At 41.5% G+C, this 19833-nt stretch overlaps 1 protein-coding gene across 1 annotated transcript in view; it reads right to left on the reverse strand.

Annotated features, from left to right (window-relative positions):
* Window positions 1-19833, reverse strand: part of dcc (DCC netrin 1 receptor) — a 263043-nt gene that overhangs the window by 105651 nt on the left and 137559 nt on the right. The window contains exons 6-7 of the mRNA XM_061262994.1: window positions 4485-4639; window positions 3773-3893 (exon numbers count right to left, since the gene is read on the reverse strand). Of these exons, the coding sequence (XP_061118978.1) occupies window positions 3773-3893; window positions 4485-4639 (276 nt within the window). The remainder of the gene's footprint in view (window positions 1-3772; window positions 3894-4484; window positions 4640-19833) is intronic.

Consider the following 19833-nt stretch of genomic DNA (forward strand, 5'->3'; position numbering starts at 1 on the left):
ACATGATTGGCTGATTAAATATTTGCAATAACAAGCTGGTGTACAGGTCTACCTAATAAATTGCTCAGTGTACATTGCAGCCCGTAAGTATTTGGAAAGTGGTACAATTTCCGTTCTTTTGGCTCTGTACTCCAGGAAATTAGATTTGAAATGAAACAATGACTATGAGGTTAAAGTGCAGACTGTCACCTTTGACAATTTGACACAGTCCCTCCATTTTAGGGAACCAAAAGTAATTAGACAGTTGGCTTCTCAGCCGTTTCTGATTAGTCATGTGTATTCAATTGCTTCATTGGTGCAGTTATAAGAAAGATTTCAGTGTATAGTCTTCATTCTAGGCTTTGTATATATAAAGGTCCGAGACTACCAGTGAAAATGCGTCTATTTGGCATTTAAAAAGAATTATTTAATAGTACACATCAGCATGACAATTCGAGTGAATGTGAAACGCACCGTCCTCCATATCTGCCGGCTTCGCGACGACGGCGCATTCAGAGGAGCACTGTGAGTGGGGAGTGAGGACACTCAAACAATACTTCAGAAATACTGCTCGAGCAGCACGATGCACGGCAGAAGCCACGGAGCACAGTGGAGAGAGCCAGCCCCTCAGAAAATATGGTTTACTGCGTATCTGCCTGCGGTAGGAGAGCTCCATTAACAACGACAAATCTATCCCGCCCGCTTCCCCCCCCCAAAACTTCAGCGCAGTCCGGGCCGGCGGACCGGCGCAGGTTATCGATGATGGGCCGCTATCGATCACGATGAGGAACGAGCCGGGAGCCGTGACAGTGACACATCACCTCTAAAGTTCCTTTGACGCGGTCAAGCTATAAACGGCATCAAACATATACATTTCCCCCGTCGCCGCGCTGCTCTCGTGGGAATGACTTCACAGGTAGGAGGGCCCGTGATGCTAATGAACATATGCTGCCATGAGTCAAGCTGCCGTATACATCAAATGCAGCCGCAGATGCCGGAGGAAATATTTTCATGATCATCAAAGCTCTGACGGAGTGGTATCTCATTATTTATCTGTATGCTTTCTGGCAGTAAACACCATACACTACTACTACAATAGTAAACAGTGTGCCCACTCAGACTGCCCTTTGGAAATCTGTAAAGCCCTTTACGGATTAAAACCACAATTCCAACGGTCGACCTTACAGTGGTCGGTCTGTCTTCCCCGGGCATTCAATTTCAGGCTCAAAAAAGGCAATTCACACTTCCCAAGCACTTTCAAAAACAGCCTTTTGTAAGCAATATTACTGTCAGTCCTGCCCGAGATCTTGGACTTCATTATGCTTTGTTGTCGTGCGACGGGACCGTGAGCTGATATGCGGGGCTGCCAGTCTGGAGCAGACGTGGATGGGAATGCTTACTGTTGCCAGGGGCAACTTAGAGCCCGAGGCCCCGGGCACTCGGAGAGCAAGGGGGAACGGTCGTTTTGGATTCGGGCACCTGCCGGGCCTCGCCCTGGGTGGGGGGCCTGTCTCGTAGGGAACTTCCCCTCCGCTCTCTCTTACGGCCTGACCTTTTCCATATTCCCTTCATTCTACGCGAGTATCAGAGCCATCTGTGCAAGCTGTTCCCCCGGCCTCCCTGCTGAAAGCACGGGGCACTGGCATCGCACTGATTAAAGGGAAATCATAATCCTGCTAAAGCCAGGTCCCATGGATCTGTTAATTGGTTCAAGTTTTTTTGTTATTGTTCTTCATTTCGACAAAATATAGATACAAATGACCAAACGGTATATGTGCATATCTTCACTTTCCTTTCTTAAACACAGAAGTTGCTAGTGGGAAGAGGGTTAGTTTCTGGTAGAAAATGTACTTTTTGTATTTTTGTAAATGTATTTGTGAAAATGTTTATTAAAATCATTAAAGGTGACAAAATGACCAATTTGTATGTAATCTGATACAATATGAGCCACACAGCAAATAGGGCCAGAGCTCAGTCACGGTCATGCTATTGATATAAAGACATTTCAGAAGTGAAGTTGTAGAAGTGGAGAGTCGTTTGACATTTGGTCATTAAATAAATTACAGTGCCAAATGAAATTGCGTGTAAAAGCCAAGGCAGACCGGTGTTCCCCATCCAAATGGTCCAACCTTCACTATCCTGACCCTAACATAGTAGCTGGTTATCTCATCAAGTTTTCAAATAGAGATATCAATCTCTACAATGATGATATTAAGAATTCAACTGTTACATTTAGCATTCTGGCTCCCATTCACTCAAGTCTAATTCTCTACCGTTTAACTAACATCCTACCGACTTCAGCACACTCAGTCTTAGACCATTGCGCTTCGCTGAAAAGGCAGGATATTAACACGGAGAATGGCAGGCTAGAAATGATCCACTGGGGGGTTATTATGCCAGGTGTCATATTAAAACAGCGATTCATGAAAAGTGATTTCGAAAATGGAAATATGGAAGGTAACATTATGAAAGGGAATGATAAAAAAGGCATACAGTGAAAAGGCCATTATGAAAAATGTATTTATTCCTCCTTTTTTGCACCTGATTTGGAACGCCATAGTGTGCACACCGTATATACAGTAGCTGCCCATCAAATGCGCCATCGAATCGAGGGAGCGCATGCTGCACACGTGTGTGAAGGCTCCACCCAACTTTTCGCAAGTTAGGCTCACGCAGAAATCAAACTGGGCACTGCCCACTGTCAGCCAATTATAAACATATTTACCTTTTCATATGAACATATCTATTCCATTTCCACCTATTCATCTCGTATGACAGGAGTGGTCGTCTGTGGTACGCCGCTTAAGCGCGGTGCAAGTGAATGAAGGTAAAAAATCTCGACAAATCAGATTTCAGCTTTTTAGGCACCTGCTACCTGAATGGCGTCCCCCACATCCCAGAACACGTGCAGCACCCGGGGGAGGATGTCTAATTGAACGAAGACGGCGGGAGAACAGACACTGCGTGTGACTCAGGGAGACGGCTGAAGATGTACTCAGATGTTCACACTCCCCCCCTGGGCCCGTGTATCTGGTGATAGCCGTGATGCAGGGCGAACGTGACACTCTGCACTGCCGTGGCGAAGGTTACCCTGAAGGTGACTGACAGATCCTTCGCTTGATATTTAGCTATCGTGTGATCATTGTTATCCAGTAACCAGCGATTCCCCAACTGGACTGCCAGATCGGGGCACCTGCAGCCTTTCGGCCAGACAACCTCAATCTAACCCCCCTAACCTGCCCACGGAGAACGCTTAGCTGGCCAGTCAGTTTGCGCCATTCAATGAAGTCTTCCTGCTCTCAAAACTAACACCCTATCACAGTGGTTCTCAAACTTGACCCAGAGACCCCTGTATATGCTGTTTTTCATTCCAACCACGATTGCAGGACTGGAATTATAACAACCTGTAAATTTTTTGCATCGAAAACCGACATACTCAGGGGTCCCCCAGGACCGCCGCCCTCTCAGACTTAAAATGTGTAGAAGTTGCGAAACAAATGTCATTTTGTTGTTCTGTCACCGCCAAATCGCTCCGCCACCATCCCGACAAAAAACTCACGAAGGGGCCGACGGCTACACCACATCTGGCCCCTCCACGTGCGGTGTCACGCAACATCTGGCACGGAAACCGGAGGCCCCGAGCCCTCGTCCGACACGGCTTCGCTGACACGCGACCTTTGACCTCCCGGCAGGCGGCAGTAGAGGAGCGGCAGGCATGCGGGGGCGACGCAGATGGCCGAGGCGGGCTGGCGGTGGGATGGGTCAGGAGGGCGGAGGTGAGGCGCTGTCGTACCTGGCTCCCGGAGGATCAGCTGGGCCATGGCCTGGGCGTTCCCCGCGTCGTTTTCCGCCACGCACTGGTAGAAACCCTCGTCCGATTTCACCAGGCCCAGGATCTGGAGGTTGCTTCCGCCCTGCGTTGAAGGATTAGACGCATTCCGTCGGCGTAAAGGGATTGCGGATGAAAACGGGATATGCTTGGAACATATGGTAATGTGAGGAATTAGATGATGTACAATAACAGAAAAATGAAATATTTTATTGATATCCAATTTCCAGACTTGATGTGTGTGTGTGTGTGTATGTGTGCACATGTCTTTTATGGTAATAGTCTTTACACCTTACTTTTAATTACAGGAAAGTGAGTAGTTTCTACAGTATGTACATAGTATACAGTATACCTTGCAATTATAAAGAGTATAATTTACTTTTCAGCAATTAATCTGACTCAGCAAACTCAAGGTCTCACCCTAATCATGGATTGATTGTGGGCTTCTATATCCCATGTCATGTATAATGCATTTTACAAAAGAAAAAGGTTTTAAAATATTCACAAATTACACCAAAAATTCACTCACAATACTGCACTGTACTGTAATAATGTATAATTTATTTCTCTCATAGTGCATGTTTCTCACTCATTGTTCAAGTGATGCATTTTACTGCATCAGAAACCACAAAGACAGGATATTCCTGCAATGACATCAAAGCCTCTCTGGACTTACGAGGATCTGGAAGTAATCGCTGGGAATGACCACCTCTCCGTTCTTCACCCAGCGGACGTTTGGAGGGGGCTTCCCGGTCACCTCACACTCCATCTCGATGTCCGTTGTCTCGTAAGCGTACAGGTTTGAGGGGTAATTCAGAAACTGTGGAGGCACTGAAACCAAAGAGAAGAGGCACAAGTTGGCACCTTTCCTAAACCATCACTGGAGTATACAGTACTTTGTCACAAATGTCACAAAACAACTGAAAAACATTCTCCAGCTTTCAAGTGGAAAGATGACCCTGATGTAGAGCTAGTGTCAATACACGTTGGTCTGTTTGGCGTGTTTTTGCCCGTCCTAATAAAAGTTTTTTTATCATTTTTTTTCACCTAGAGACAGAGTGCCTTGGTTTATTCCTTGGCGCTGCAGTTTTTGAGTTTATTTACTTTTAAGAGTCAGCTTTTGTCAAGGAATATTGCTTCATATTTGCCCGCCTGCCGTAACAATAAGCACCTGTCGCTTCTATATCCAAGCAAAACTTCTTCAGTTGTTTGATTACTTATCTGAACATTTCACAATTTGGAGGGATGAATAATATGTATCCTACTAAACAATGAAATTTAATTTTGATGTTCTGTCAATGCATTTTGAATAATCACACATAATTAAAGGCACACACAAAAAAGAAACACACTCAGTGCCAAACAGGCTCATCGAAATAAGAATGGAAAATCATCAGAACTTGTCTTATCAATGGTGATTACTCTGGAAAAATAACTGCAGTCTATATTTCAGTACTAAAACTAATATGTCCCAAGTTCAATTGCAAGCTGTTGTATTGTATTACTAGTGCAGTAATCTGCAGTATTTGAGGTCTTTTCAGGTTAGTGTATTTCATTCTCATTAAAATGCAACAAAAATACTGAAAATGGGTCAAGCCCAAAAATGCCGGGAATTGCACTAAAATACCAATAAGGCTGTTGCCCAAAGGACCGTCGAGGAATTAATCCGCATGTGGAACAGTTTAAGAAACACGCATAGCAGCAGACGATATCTATCTGGTTAACACCGCACATTTCTTAAGCATTAAGTGCGTTTCTCTGCATCGGGGGGCAGCGATAACCTTCGCTGTAATCGGGATTAAATATTTGTTGCAATAATCACCGGAACCCCCATTAACAATGTGGAGCAGACAGCGAAAAGCCACATTCTCTAGATATTTCCACGCTTCATCTTTCCAGGGAAACCGTTTCTTCACTGCCACTCTGCTAATTTAGTGGGACCTGTGAAAAATCCTACTCAGCCTGCCCAACAGGGACTGTACTTTGATGCATTATTTCAGCATTGCAGTACAGCATCTGGAGCAATCCAGAAAAAAAGCGTATGTCACCTCAGCAGCACAGAATTAAGCTACAGCACTCCAAGACTTTCACTAATGCCTCTTTTTTATGTCCAAGAACAATAGTACACAAAAAATGTGCTGCGTCAAATAATCAGCCTCTAGTTAATTAATATAAACTAGCAAGACGGCTATTGAGAAGTACAAGACCATTTTGGAGACATTACAAAAATAATAAGGGTTTGTACTAATGTGCAATTACTCCTGACTCATTGTTTAGCTTTCTTCCTTCATGAACAGCTTAGCGAGCTAACCAAATATAGCTTATTCATTAAAAACCAAAGGGAAAAAACGAAGTATTTATTTTTAACAAAGAACGAAATAAATAACTGAGGTAACTGAGGCTGAATTCATGAATACATTATGATGTAAGATAGGATCCAAAAGCAATACAAAAGAAGACCCCACCTGAGTTAAAGTTCAAAAACTTCACAGTAAATTTGAGTTTCATCACCTCGAAAAGATGAAACTGACAAGTGGAAGAAATGCCGAAAGACGGTTTAGAATAGCTAAAACCGTCTTTGCGAGATTACAAACAAGGTATACTTCACACAAATATGTTCTGAATGGAAGGAAATGATGAAGGAGCTTGGCGAAACAGCATAATTAGCGGATATAATAATGGAATATCACATGATTTCGTGTAACCTTTACAGACATTTGAGGCCACTGACGAGAATGTCAGCCAAATACTGATGCCCTTCTCTGGGAATCTCACTCGTATAGTACACAGAGACGTGCCGTCAAGCTGTTCCCATAGAGTACACCGCCATTATCTCAGGGTAAGAGGCAGGTGATTACAAACAGAACTCTCTCAAAGGCAGCAGTGACATCACTTGAAATCAGAGTAATAGCAAAAGCTTGAAATTGTCTTTTTATGAGAGAGAAAAGGAAGAGAATGGACTCTACAAATTAAACTAATACGGTTCGAAACACGAGATACAATAAGAAGCACCCCCGACTACAAGGCTGCATATTCTATGATCCTACTCTTTATGAGGGTATTACAAGCATGCCGTAACATGCCTGCATCAGGGTCTCAAATGTAACCTTTAATCTACAGAATTACATTTTACATTTACATTTTTGTCATTTGGCAGACGCTTAAAGCATCACATCCATAACAAGTAAAATACACATGAAGTGTTGTTCTAAACATATAGTCATCATAAGTGCAATATTTTTTTTTTTTTATTGGACAAACAAATTGGAATAACTCCATAAGGATCATAACTTACAGATCAAACCGTTATTGATTCTGAGGACTTTAACAGACCCTTATATATGCAAGACATTGTTGTATTCCACAGACAAATACACATCTCATATAATGTATGATATATTTATTATACATGAGTGTAAAATGTTTCCTCTTCTCGTCTGTGTTTTCAGGTCCCCAGTCATGTATTCCTCTACAATGTACATCAATATGTCATTAGACATGCTGTTACGTTATTGGTGGTGTATTGCACTAATTAAGCAATATTGATTTCCTGTTAACTGCAGTCCCAACATTATCACCTGAGGCTATATGTACTAAACTCACTATTACAGGTGGCTGTGGCTATAAACAACTTGGTTAGCAGCCGCCAGACAGACAGACACCAGGACACAGAACAGTTTGTTAGTGGTGAGGGTTACACTTAATGCAGAGTGGATTGATAAACCACACAAAGTTAATAGCAGATTTTAGAAAAGAAAGCTCACTATTGTTTTATAGTTTTTTTCTACTGTTTACATTGTGCTGAAATCGAAAAAAAAAATTCGAGCACCTCAAACCTCAAACTTAAGGAAAAAAAGTTAAATATTTGGCATAATGTGCTGTCATTGAAAATGTAAGAACAAAATGGCAATTGTACAGCAGTGACCACATATGCCTCTTCCACGAGGATCATTAACATGACAAAACCAACGGTGCTGGACGCGGCTGCTTCGTACGAGCCGCCCGTAATGATTCGCTCCCTCCATTGAAATGTAAATCTCCACATCTCTCATTTGAATAAACATCTGGCGCGTGAGCCGGAGACCGCCTGCGCGACTGTTAATCCCAGCGCGGAGGGGGATCCTGGGGGACCGCGCCAGGCTGCCGCACCGCTGGTGACATTCGGAGAAGCCGCTCGCGCAGTCCCCCGCTCGGAGACGCGTTTCAGAACGGGGCTCCCTGTAAGTGGGGTGGCCGCCCCCTCGCAGAACAAACACTGCCGGGGCTGCGCCCGGTGAAAGTGGCCAAGTTATTATAATGATGCGCGCTCATTACGATGTGTACTCGCGCATAATTATTCATTATTAACGGCCACTTGAGGCGAACATTCACCAAATGACACCTTTTCAGCTTATCTGGAGGGACTCGGATTGCAACTAAAATGAATGCCGACTTAGCCCTATTAGACTTAGATGAAAACCCGTTGCAGTGGCTAAGAGGCTACTCCAGTGCAGAATGTAGTGATTTCACATTTAGACTTTACATGCATTTGTATGTTAATGCAATGGCAAACAATCGCAGTGTAATGCCAAAACGAAGCTGCGTCGCATTGAAAAATGATTAATTCAACAGAATATCATATAACCTGTGTTTGCATGCTATCGATAATAATGTGCTTTTAATCTGCTTCAGTACGTTAAACCATCGACACATATTACTTTGAACGAGGGTCTAGTATTATTGTATCTTTCTGGACAGAATTAGATTTTATGCTTATTGAATCACCATTAGTGTCTCTGCCGATGTCAGACAGTGTGTGCCACCTCTGCCGTCACCCCAGTGGCTACGGTCGATGCGCTGGGGTAAAAATGGATTGTGAGGAGCTCTCTGTAACTGGATGTGACATACATATCTGACCATGAAAGCGCAGAGTGATGCCACCATTAACATAAGCCCCGGGAGCAGGTGCCCTGCCTTCTGAACTCTTGACATCCCTTTAAAAAGACCAGGAGCAGCAGATAGCTACAGATCCACCACGCAGGAGAATAAAAACAGTGGGTGACAAATCCCTCGTGTGTGTGGGAAAAAAAAAAAACGCCAGTCTTTTGTGCTGAATTCGAAGTTCGAAGCAGTCAGCACTTTCCATTCAAACTCACGTATCATTCAGATTTTAAACCGCTAGCGAAACGAAACTGATTGTGCGGATTAACAGCGGTGCAATGGAGGTATCTCAGGTCAGCATGCTAAATACCGTAGGTAAGCCAAGAGCAACACAAATCATACAAACACACTTATCTCCTCCAAGCCAGAATCACAGCTCATTGCAACCTCCGTCAGCTGCTGCTGTCATATTCTCAGATATGATTACCATATCAGGAAAGATTTATCCACCGTTTCTATTTCATTTTATAGACAACTATTTACATAAACCTCCAGAAGAAGCACAAACAACACAAGTAAGCACAAATATAACCATACCTAACTTACTAAATGTATTTAATTTTTAGTAAAATATAGCTACTGAGATTTTTTGGGGGAGATATGCAATTTAGTCAATTACGAAAACGGTTGTGTACTGTATTTCAACTGCTAATAAAGATTAGAACAAAAACTAAAAAGGTAAAACGTAAATGCATATACAAATGTTTTCAGATCAGTATGAAAGAATGAATATGAAGTACATGTATTGCTATATTACTTGGACAATGGGCAAAAGTAAGGACAATCCTTTTCGATTTGTACATTCAGACAGAAGCTCCTTAAAAGAGGGCAATAATAGTTTAACAAATGCAACCACATTAATGCAGCTTCACAAGATGCAAAGATCAGGAAAAAAAAAACATCTAAATTTCAAGTCCCATGAATTTCTAACCTCTTGTCCTTATTTGTGGATGAAAGTCACCTCTTTACAGTTGTGCAGTAGGTGAACTACAATCTCTAGTCATAAAATGACCCATTGAATTGGATACCCTTGAGCTTGCCTCCATTGTGAGTTTCTGCTAGAATTTGACAATTGCGTCTTGACTGTGAACACAGGGCCCATAGACTAAGTGACAAACTATGGACATGTTACATGACAGGAGAATTACCAATGTATTTAAATAAACAGCCCAATGAGTAGGTATTGGGGCTAGGGAAATTACAGCTTCATTACCATGGCACACTTCAGTGGAGAAACAACAGAAAAGCCTAATGCATGTACACCCAGTGCACATGTGCAGCAAATTGTTAAAAAAAGACTGCTATATCCCATTACAGCATAAGTACATGCAATATAATCAAATCAAATGTTTGGTGTAAACCATAATATATCTTTAAAAAAGAAAAGAAAAATCTTGCGAAACATTATTTTTTTAAAACATGATTTTTAAAAGAATATGATTGGGTTACAAATGCTAATTTGATCATTTCATAACTTCTTTTTTTTAAAATTGCGACATGCCTAGTTTAATCCAGCAATATCTACACTCTTTGGGAAGCTAAAATGTGTCAGTTTTAAACATGCTGTAACCCTATACTTCAAATAAAGCCCTTTTAAAGTACATCCCCTTGTGAATGCCTTCAATTACCTTTTCAGGTTGTACTTAACTTTGTACAACAGATAAATTGAGAGTTGCAGTTCTCATTTAATCCACTTCAATTCATGTCACATTTATTTTATTACTTTATCAGAAATAGGATGCTGGGTCATTATATTCATTAATTTCAAAACACTTCTGGGCCGTAGTCCCAAAAAGGCTTACATCTACTTGTTTATTGCACATGACATCAAGAGTTCAAGATCGTTACTGGAACAATTTTTTCATTGTATCGGGAACCATTTATGGGGGGTCTTTTATTAAGCCAAATCCCAGCTTAAACAGGTTTACAGTGATCAAGGATTTAGTGGGCGACACCCTTTGGCATATTTAGCACCGAGTTCTGATTATGGAGTAAAAATAGCAACATTTTAGCCGTCGGGCACAGTGTCTGGCGGAAGTCTGAATTAAACTAAATAACTAATGATACGGCATTCCTGCAGCTCCTACCCTGGAAAATATGTGAATCAAGATGTCAGGCCCTATTTCATGGCCATGAAAGGGGCTGGCAAAGAGTGGTGCAAGTGTTAGCTCAATTAAAACAATGCATGTTCAAAATCAATTTAGGTAATTCAATACTGCTAGCGAGATGCAGTGCGGAGTGCAGGAGGGCTGATAATGCATTGTGTGGGGAAGGTGCGTCTACACCGGCATCACTTAATGATTTATCTCGGAGGGATTCTCAATTAATTAGCCAGCAATATAGCAGATGTTTGAGTCTTGTGTTGTCTGTGCCCCCAACAGAAATTTGAAACATATTGATATCCTGTTCGTCTTTGTAAATGAACATTAAACAATTTGTGCTTACTTGTTGTGTGGTTTAGTATGTATTTACAGTACTTTGACGGTATTATTGTGCGCAAGAAATATTCAATAAATTAATAAAACTCACAAAAATTCCAGACTATTTATCCTACAATACTACTGAGCTGTGTGTGTTTGTGTTTGTGTTCTTTAAGAGAACATTTTAAGAGGAAAAGTTCCAACCTAAACAACTCTGATTAGGTTCAAAGAGGCAGGGATGTTGATCAATGTATGTTCAATAGGAGGCAATCTGTAGTATTATTCACTCAATGAAAACATTGCAGCCAAGGTGAACTTCCTGTGGCACAACCCTCTACAGCTCAGATATCATCACTCAGTTGTGACATGGTGTTATATTAATCAAAGAAGTTCATTGTTGTTTGATTAGATTTAGATCTGAGTTTGATTTTCACTTCATTGTACGTCCCTCTGGATAAGAGCGTCTGCTAAATACCTTTAATGTAATGTAATGTAATTAGGTAGTACCCTCCATGCAATAACAACATTGAGGTGTAGTTTAAACACAGGGGTCAATGTCAAAGAATGTCAACACATGTCGATAAAATCAAGCAAGAAAGTAAATACATAAAGAAAAATACAAATTCAAAAATAGATGACTGCTAAGTATCAGTAATGTGGAATTTGTTTCAGATTTATTCCCATTTTCTACTGAAATAAACAGTACCCTGTTTATTTCAATCCCCTGTGTATATTGAGGAAACACCACAACAACCCTGCCCCCGGTGGCTGGAAAGATATCGACACACCTTCTTCAAGCCGCATCGTCTCGAGCCCTGGACGTTGATTCCGGGGTAGTCCGGGGCAGTGAACCTCTGGGCCGAGTGCCTCCCCCCACCCTCGGAGCGGCAGCCCAAATACAGCGCTCCCTTGTGCGCCGGCCGCACTCGGACCGGGCAGAACTCGGTGTGCAACTGAAACTGAAGTCCGCCGCCTTAGCCCTGTGCGCCACCGCGGCGTCCTGCTATCTGGGTATCTCTTAATACCTTTTTGCCATCTAGTGTGTAAACCAGTGTACCGCAGTGTAGTCAGGGGCTGCACCGAAGCCACTGAGGGACGCCAATACCTCGGGCTGCTTAGTCACACCCAATAAAAGCAATCCTTACACTTAGGGTGAATGATAATGTGGAACGCTATCATTGACATTTTGCTCGCTAGATTAATAGGACTTATCAGCTCTCTAATGGGTCTCATTGAAATCATTATTATCGGAAATAACGAACATTCATTATCCCCAATCACGCCCGGCGACGCCCACAGCGCCAGACTCACGCACCGAGCGTTCTGTACACATTCACTGTGTGAATACCAAATCATTCAGCTGAAATCACGTAATCCTAAAATACAATAAAATTGCTTTGAATTTGTATTACTGCTGATGTTAATGTACATTGCTAGGATATGTCTAATTGAGCTACGTTAAATAAGGATAATGATTCTACTGTACAATGAGACCATCAGCCACAGATCACTTTACAGTACATCCTGTTTTTATATTAACATAAGTGTGTACAGACCCTTAATAATGAATCTTTGGCATGAAATCCCAGCAATAGAAAATGAATGAATGGTAAGAATGCTAAGAAAAACAGTACATCTACTATGTGCTTCATGTGATGCTTTATGGTTTAATTCCTGTTGTTGATATTTTTTTAAGAACATGTGCATTAAAGGCATATTTTCTTAAAACTTAAATAGCAGAAGTGTAGAGTATGTTCTGAAGGTAATATTCCGAGGTGATATTCTCTATAGTTAAAAAACGGTCAAAATTGATTAGTATCCCAGTTATTTATCCTGTTTTTCACCATGATGCACATTTAGAATAACCCTGAAACCTTTTGCATGAATGCTGGCTGGCCTATCCTCATTCAGCCACACAGATGACATCTTATCCCTGATCACAGGACTCATTCAAAGCGATGACTTACAGAAATGAACTGTAATGTGTAACAGGGTCAGGGTCAATCTGCACGGCTCAAAATGGCGGCTAAACATTGAAGTCAGGTTTTCACTCGAGATTAAATGAAAGGGAGATGATCACCTCTGTGCAATTAGATAAAGAGGTCCCATTTGTGATCTCCACAGTAATCAGAAACCTGAAAATTGGTAGTTCAAGCAAAGATAATGGTGAACTAGGGCAGAACCACAGCAGAACACAGCTCTGCCCACAAACATTTGTACTCACTGCTTCAAACAGATTCAGATTCTGTAGTTGTGTACGGTGCTGATAAAACAGCTAGGTTTTGAAACGGCTGGTAGCTGGTTAACAAGTTAAGACCCACTCCACCCTCAACATGGTTTAACCAGCTCAAGCTATGCTTTCAAACTGCTAGCTAGCAATTTTGAGCTGGTTGTGCAGTAGCTGGATTCTACAGCGGGGCAGATAACCACGGGAAACATGGAGGCGACATTGAGATAGACATAGACTTTCAAAGTCACTTTAGGTTATTTACCGCTGGAAAAAACAACAAGGTGTCTGCTCAATCAGAAGAGACAGGATGCTGCCAAAAGAAGCTACAAACCAAGTGCAGACGATCTCTGTGTGTCAGTGTGTGAAAATCTCGACTAGGTCAGGGAGAGATTTGCACGCTGGTCAATACACAGTTTCCTTATCCTCCACAAACACTTAATTTTACATTCGTTTGTAAAAAAAAATGAGCCAAAGTTTCCTCAGAGCCATGGGGCAGCAATGGCGGCAGTGGTTCCCTCTGTAGGGAGGGCTGCACAGGCTGCTGAATAAACTCTACTTGGCATGGTAGGATCATGGGCAGCAGGTGTCAGGGACCAGCCAGCTGATTCCCACCATCTTGTTTAGTGGGTGGCCTGGAAGAATCACAGACCCAGCAGAGGACACAATGGGAGAAAAGAGGGATCTTGAGTTTATCCCGATGACCAAAGGCAATAGATCACTGGGGGAGGGGGGGGGGGTTCAATTAAATTAAATTCAATTCAATTCACTTCCAATTTCATTCAATTCAGTTATATTTGTAAAGCGCTTTTCACAGAAGACCCAAAGATGCTTTACAGAGTAACAGAAGAGAAGAAAAATAGCATATGAGGTAAATAACTCCCCATCGGGAGAAAAACCCTCAAACAGTGCCGAGAAAAAACTCCCCTCTGAATGTGCAGGAGTTTTCAATGACTCTTGAATGTGCGCCATTCCAACATGATGACCAACTGATCATCCTTCTGCCACCGGGATGCCAACCTATCCTATCTGTGTGTACACATAAAAAGAGAAATTGAATTTTTTGTAGTGCCAATTGTGTGTTGGCAAAATAAATACTAGCCTATCAATTTCACAATTAACAACATAAAAGCTGCTACTGTCTGCAAAACAATTACAGTATATTGCACACTTTATAGCATAGGGAACTACAAATAAAGCAAAACAAGAAGAGAAGACAATTTAATAGGTATCGACTTCTGTAATGACAGGAGAAAATAAGAAAGGCTTTCACATTTACATGGTGCTTATACTAACTGAATTCTGCTGGAACTGTAGACAATCCATTGACCTGCAATGCTTTTTTAAAAAAATGACATCTTACTAATTAACAGAAGCTACAGTATGGATGCGAGGGTGTTAGTGTTGCTGTAGAGAAAAGCTATGGCCAAGGGCTGCTGGATGGCTTGTTTGGTTAAGGATCCACGCTGTGGTGCCTGGATAGGCCTCACTGCCTCGAATCTAGTCCAGACCTTGGCAGTGCCTGCTGTGGCTGGTAGCTCCATAGGGCGATGCACAATTGGCACGGGCCTTGCCCGGGGTATTTGGGGGCTAATTGGGACAGGGATCCACGTTTCATTGCTCCTGAGTGACCCCCACTGGCCAGAACGGGCACTTGAATGACTGCGTGTCAAAGCCTCGAATGAAAGGTCCTCCTCTGATACTGCTCTGTGCCACTATCTCTATATCTGTGGTCTATGACACAAAAATAAGTAGCTGTTGGACGTTGTGCGTTTCGGAGGAGAACTGCAGTTCTCTCGATTTGGCAGGATGGCTTCAGCATTGGACAACGGTTGGACATTCCAGAAGGGTGGGAATTGGCAATATACAGCCCTGGGTTAAGCAGCCATTCTTATTTTTAAGAAACTGCAACCACAGGCATATCAATGGCTGTCTATGTGATAAATGATCCTCTTTTTAAGTTTTTAAATGTTCTTTTGGTTTCATTAAGTTCAACCCCAGATTCACATATCTGCAAGATTATTTGCTGACCGATGACTTGGGATTCTATGAAAGTAACACTTGAAAGTACCACAGTTTTTGAGATGCATTTTACTTCTAGGATTGCTTTGGTTTATTCAAGTCACATGAATATTGAAAGAGTCTTTACAAACCATGCTCTGTAAACAGACATCATGCAATGGAAGTTTGCGTTGGTCATTGTCGCTGAAGTTAGCCTTAACCAGTCCAGAGATATCAGAAAGAGTTCTGACATGCTCCAACAAAAATGACCCGCCACTATGTTTAACAGCAGAGAAAAGCCCCAAATTTCAACTTGAAATTTGATGACAAAGTTTGTGATGAGAGACAGGTTGTTTCTTCATGCAAAATAGATTTGAAAAAGAGAAATTCAATTCAGCTGCTTTATTTCAGGGGTTTGATGAAGGTGGGTAATTTTTTACCCTTAGGACAAGGGGTGTATCCAGAATGATAAGACTACCCAAAATACCCATTGCTGCTATTTTGACCATGCCGTATTTTGGCTGAAAGCCTACCTGGCAGGTCCTATTTAAATTGGCATGAACATTCGCATTGACATTCGCATTGCATTGCATTGCTAGCCCCATGTTAGAGTAAATATCTCTCAGTGCAGAAAAAGCTTGCAACATGTTTGTATGTCTCCCTCGCTCTAACGTCTTGCTTTCCAGCTCGTCTGATAGGGTATTTTGTGCTGACTGACACAATCTTTGAAGCTTTAAAATAGCCTTAACCAGTTCAGAGAAACCACTGTTAGAAGTATTCCATTCCAATGTGGCCAATAGATAAGAATACAGTTAATCTTCATTTCTACTTTTGAATTTTTGAAAAGGGATGAAAAGGATTGTGTAGAGGAAAAAAAATAATATTGAGTTGGGCAGCACAATCACAAAAAACCTTTTAGTTGAAACTAAATTGGCAGAAACATACATTTGTGCCAACTAGGTAGGTCATAGCAATGTACATCTGACTAAATGTGCAAAAAAGTACTGTCCTGTCACTGATAATATCTGTGCTACATTCAGTTCTGTCTTGCAATGTTGTCAAATCCTCCATTAGGCTCTGTAGGCTAGTGGCTAAGGCACATGACTGGAACATTGAAGGTTGGAGGTTCAAGCTCCGGTGTAGCCACAATAATATCTGCACAACTGTTGGGCCCTTGAGCAAGGCCCTTAACCCCACATTGCTCCCTGTGGCTGCTCACTGCTCCTAGGATGAGCAAGTAACTAGGATGGTTGAAATGAGGACAAATTCAGTAAATGGTAAATGGCTGGCACCTTTATCCAAAGGGCTGTACAATAGATTCACACACAACAGCGGTGATTGGCAGCCATGCAAGACACCAACCAGCCCGTTAGGAGCATTTTGGGGTTAGGTGTCTAGCTCAGGGCCCGGGCGGGGGATTGAACCAGTGACCCTCTGATTACCAGACAACTGCTCTTACAGGCTGAGCCAATGTCGCCCCCAGAGAAATGTACTTATGTCTTCTTCTACCTGCAATGACATAATCTGAGGGATGACCTACAGTGTTTCTGCCTCCTTCTGTGTTATGTTAATCTGGCAGTCTACTTTTGAACCAACATGTCCATCCCGATGAATCAGTGTTTGCTTGGTTTTCTGTGGTTGGGCTGTGGAGAACTGAGACATACAGTATGAGCTGGCTGGTCATAAGGTCATAAGAGGTGAAACAGTCATCTGTGCATATAAGCCGCACATTACAAACACCCTGCTTTTACTCCTGCCACTCCAATGTAGTTTATTTCTTGCCTTGTCTTTACTTGCTTTCCTGGTTTATTTAATTCCTCTTCAACTAAAGTAAAATGTTTTCTCCGTAGCCTCAAACCAGCTCAATAACACAGTTTCTTTTTTTTATTATTGAATAATCTTTATTTATGCAGGGATAACATTCTGAATAGTTTTTAAGTTCCATCAGTCAGTTTACCCTACTCGCCCACTTGGCCAGTGAGTTAGTTTAACATCATCTTGCGCAGTACACCTCTTCTGTATTCTTTTGTAAATATGCACTCTTCCCTTTCCAATTTTTTACCCTACATAAGATTCAGAATAAGTATTGATTCAGCAAAAATGGGAGCAGTCCCAGAGAAATCTCCCAGAGAAAACTTTCAATCTGATGATGAATCACAGCGTTACAAAATAGTCACAGGATACCATATTTCTTCACAAGCACTTATATTGTTTGGCACACACGTGGTCACAGAAAGTCTTACTAGAGTTTTAGTTTTCCTCTTGTCTCTGCAGATTCGCTGACTTCCTAAACTGTGAGGTGAAATAACACGAGGACAGCACGTTACAGAATGCTCATTGTTAAATCCTCATTCCTTCAAGTTTTTCTTTGACCTAGTGGATACTCATGTTGTTTCCATACACATACTTATACATATAATTTATATTAAGCCAGATGCCCTATTCTGAGTTTACATATTATTCTATGTCATTATTAAACTGCCCTATTCCTCTGCGTACCTCTGAACCTTTTTCATAGATTTGCATATCAGGTTTATTATTTGCATATCCAGGTTACAGCAGACATGTAAATCCATTTAGTTTAATTGGTACGTTGGCTTTCAAAGCACAGTGCCTTTAGTCAGCCCTTCCAGATCAAACCTTCCAAAGGATATTTATGTGTTTGGCACAAACCCACACACACACAAAAGAAAATCAATCATCTTGTTTTTCCTGTTTGGTCACAGTACGTACTCAATACAAATACCCACACTGCATTTAAGTGCAATAGCTGAAATTCATTAGATGTACCTAGTGAGATTAAATCTTTTTTTCTCTTCTTTTTTCCTCCTAATAATTACTCAAACTGATTTAAAATGTTTTGGTCTCAAACTTCTTTGAAAGTGTCTGCAAATGTGCAAGATTACAGAAATAATAAACTGGTTTCGGGGTAACTTTCTGTCCAGATACTGTAATATGTTACTAATGACAGCCACATTTACATACAGTACAGTAACTTTGGCGCCTGTGAAATCATTCATCCCTACCCTTAATTGTATTGACATTTAGGGCTCCATCTTTGACTTGCCGCAACATGGTGGCAACCCAAACGCAAGTGTCATTGCCTAGTTCAAACAGATGCAATTGTCCTTTTTTGCTTTCAGTGTTAAAATATGCACCTATTTGGGCAAGTTCATTTTAAATAAGGCGTATTCATGGTAATTGTTGGCGTAATGCTATTTTTATGCAGCTGGAAGCATTTTTGTTATGACCAGCCAAAACCTAATCTTAAGTCATGTCATGGTTTCATTGCTATTTTAACAGTGTAATATTAGTCATGCACAAGCATAGGCTACAATGTGTGTACAGTACACCCTCCTGTCTGTTACACATGCAGTGACACCAAAGATATGCATATTACTGTCTATTTTTATCAAAAACAATACAAATACAACGTCATAATGGATGGTCATAATATAGCAGTCGCAGTAATGATGAATAAACCAGCCACTGGCCGATTTTGGGACAATGGCCATCCGCCTGTTGAGATGTGTTTAATGTGTGAATTCTCATTCAACAGAAAACATGCACTGTAGCCGAATAGAGTCGAGTTTTGCAGTAGGCCACTGAAAATGTGCTTAAGATGTTTGCATAAATCAGGTGGAACATTACAATACAGCCCTCAGATGACCTCCATTTTTTAATTGCAGTGACTGGATTTCCATACGTTAAGCTGTTAAAAGCGCAGTAATTGCACCTGCTGCTCCATAACTGAGTGAAACAATTATAAAGAGAGCTAAAAATCTCACATCATATTAGCATTCCACCAACGGGCAAACGCAGGTGGCTTTAAGGGAATGGAAGATGACTATTCATTCATTAAGCCACTGAGACCAGCCAGTTTAAACCTTGTGCCTGACATTGCACTTTAACTATCCGTTGTGAAACTAGCAAAAGTGCGTCTGACCACACCACTGATGGACTAGTATGCTGTGCGTCAGATATGCACTAAGACTATGAAGGTGGAGGCCATGATTTCATCACACAACCAAAAATGTATGTTGTTATTATGCACTATCAGACTGAGTGAAAAGCACAGAACATACACTCAGTGATCACTTTATTAGGTATTTATTAGACATATTTTTTATATTTGTATTTATTTATACTTCTGCTGCTGTAGTCTATCCACTTAAAGGTTTGATGCGTTGTGTGTTCAGAGATGCTCTTCTGCATACCTCTGTTCATATATATATTCAGATATCGGTTATTGTCGCCTTCCTGTCAGCGTTGACCAGTCTGGCCCTACTCTACTGAGCTCTCTCATTAACAAGGCGCTTCTGCCCACAGAACTGCTGCTCACTGGATGTTTTATGTTTTTCGCACCATTCTCTGCAAACACTAGAGACTAGTTCGCATGAAAATCCCCGGATAAAAGTTACTTAGATCATATTTTTTCCCAATTCTGATGGTTGATG

Source organism: Conger conger, chromosome 12 (genome assembly GCF_963514075.1).
Source record: "Conger conger chromosome 12, fConCon1.1, whole genome shotgun sequence".
In the NCBI taxonomy this organism is placed as follows: Eukaryota; Metazoa; Chordata; class Actinopteri; order Anguilliformes; family Congridae; genus Conger; species Conger conger.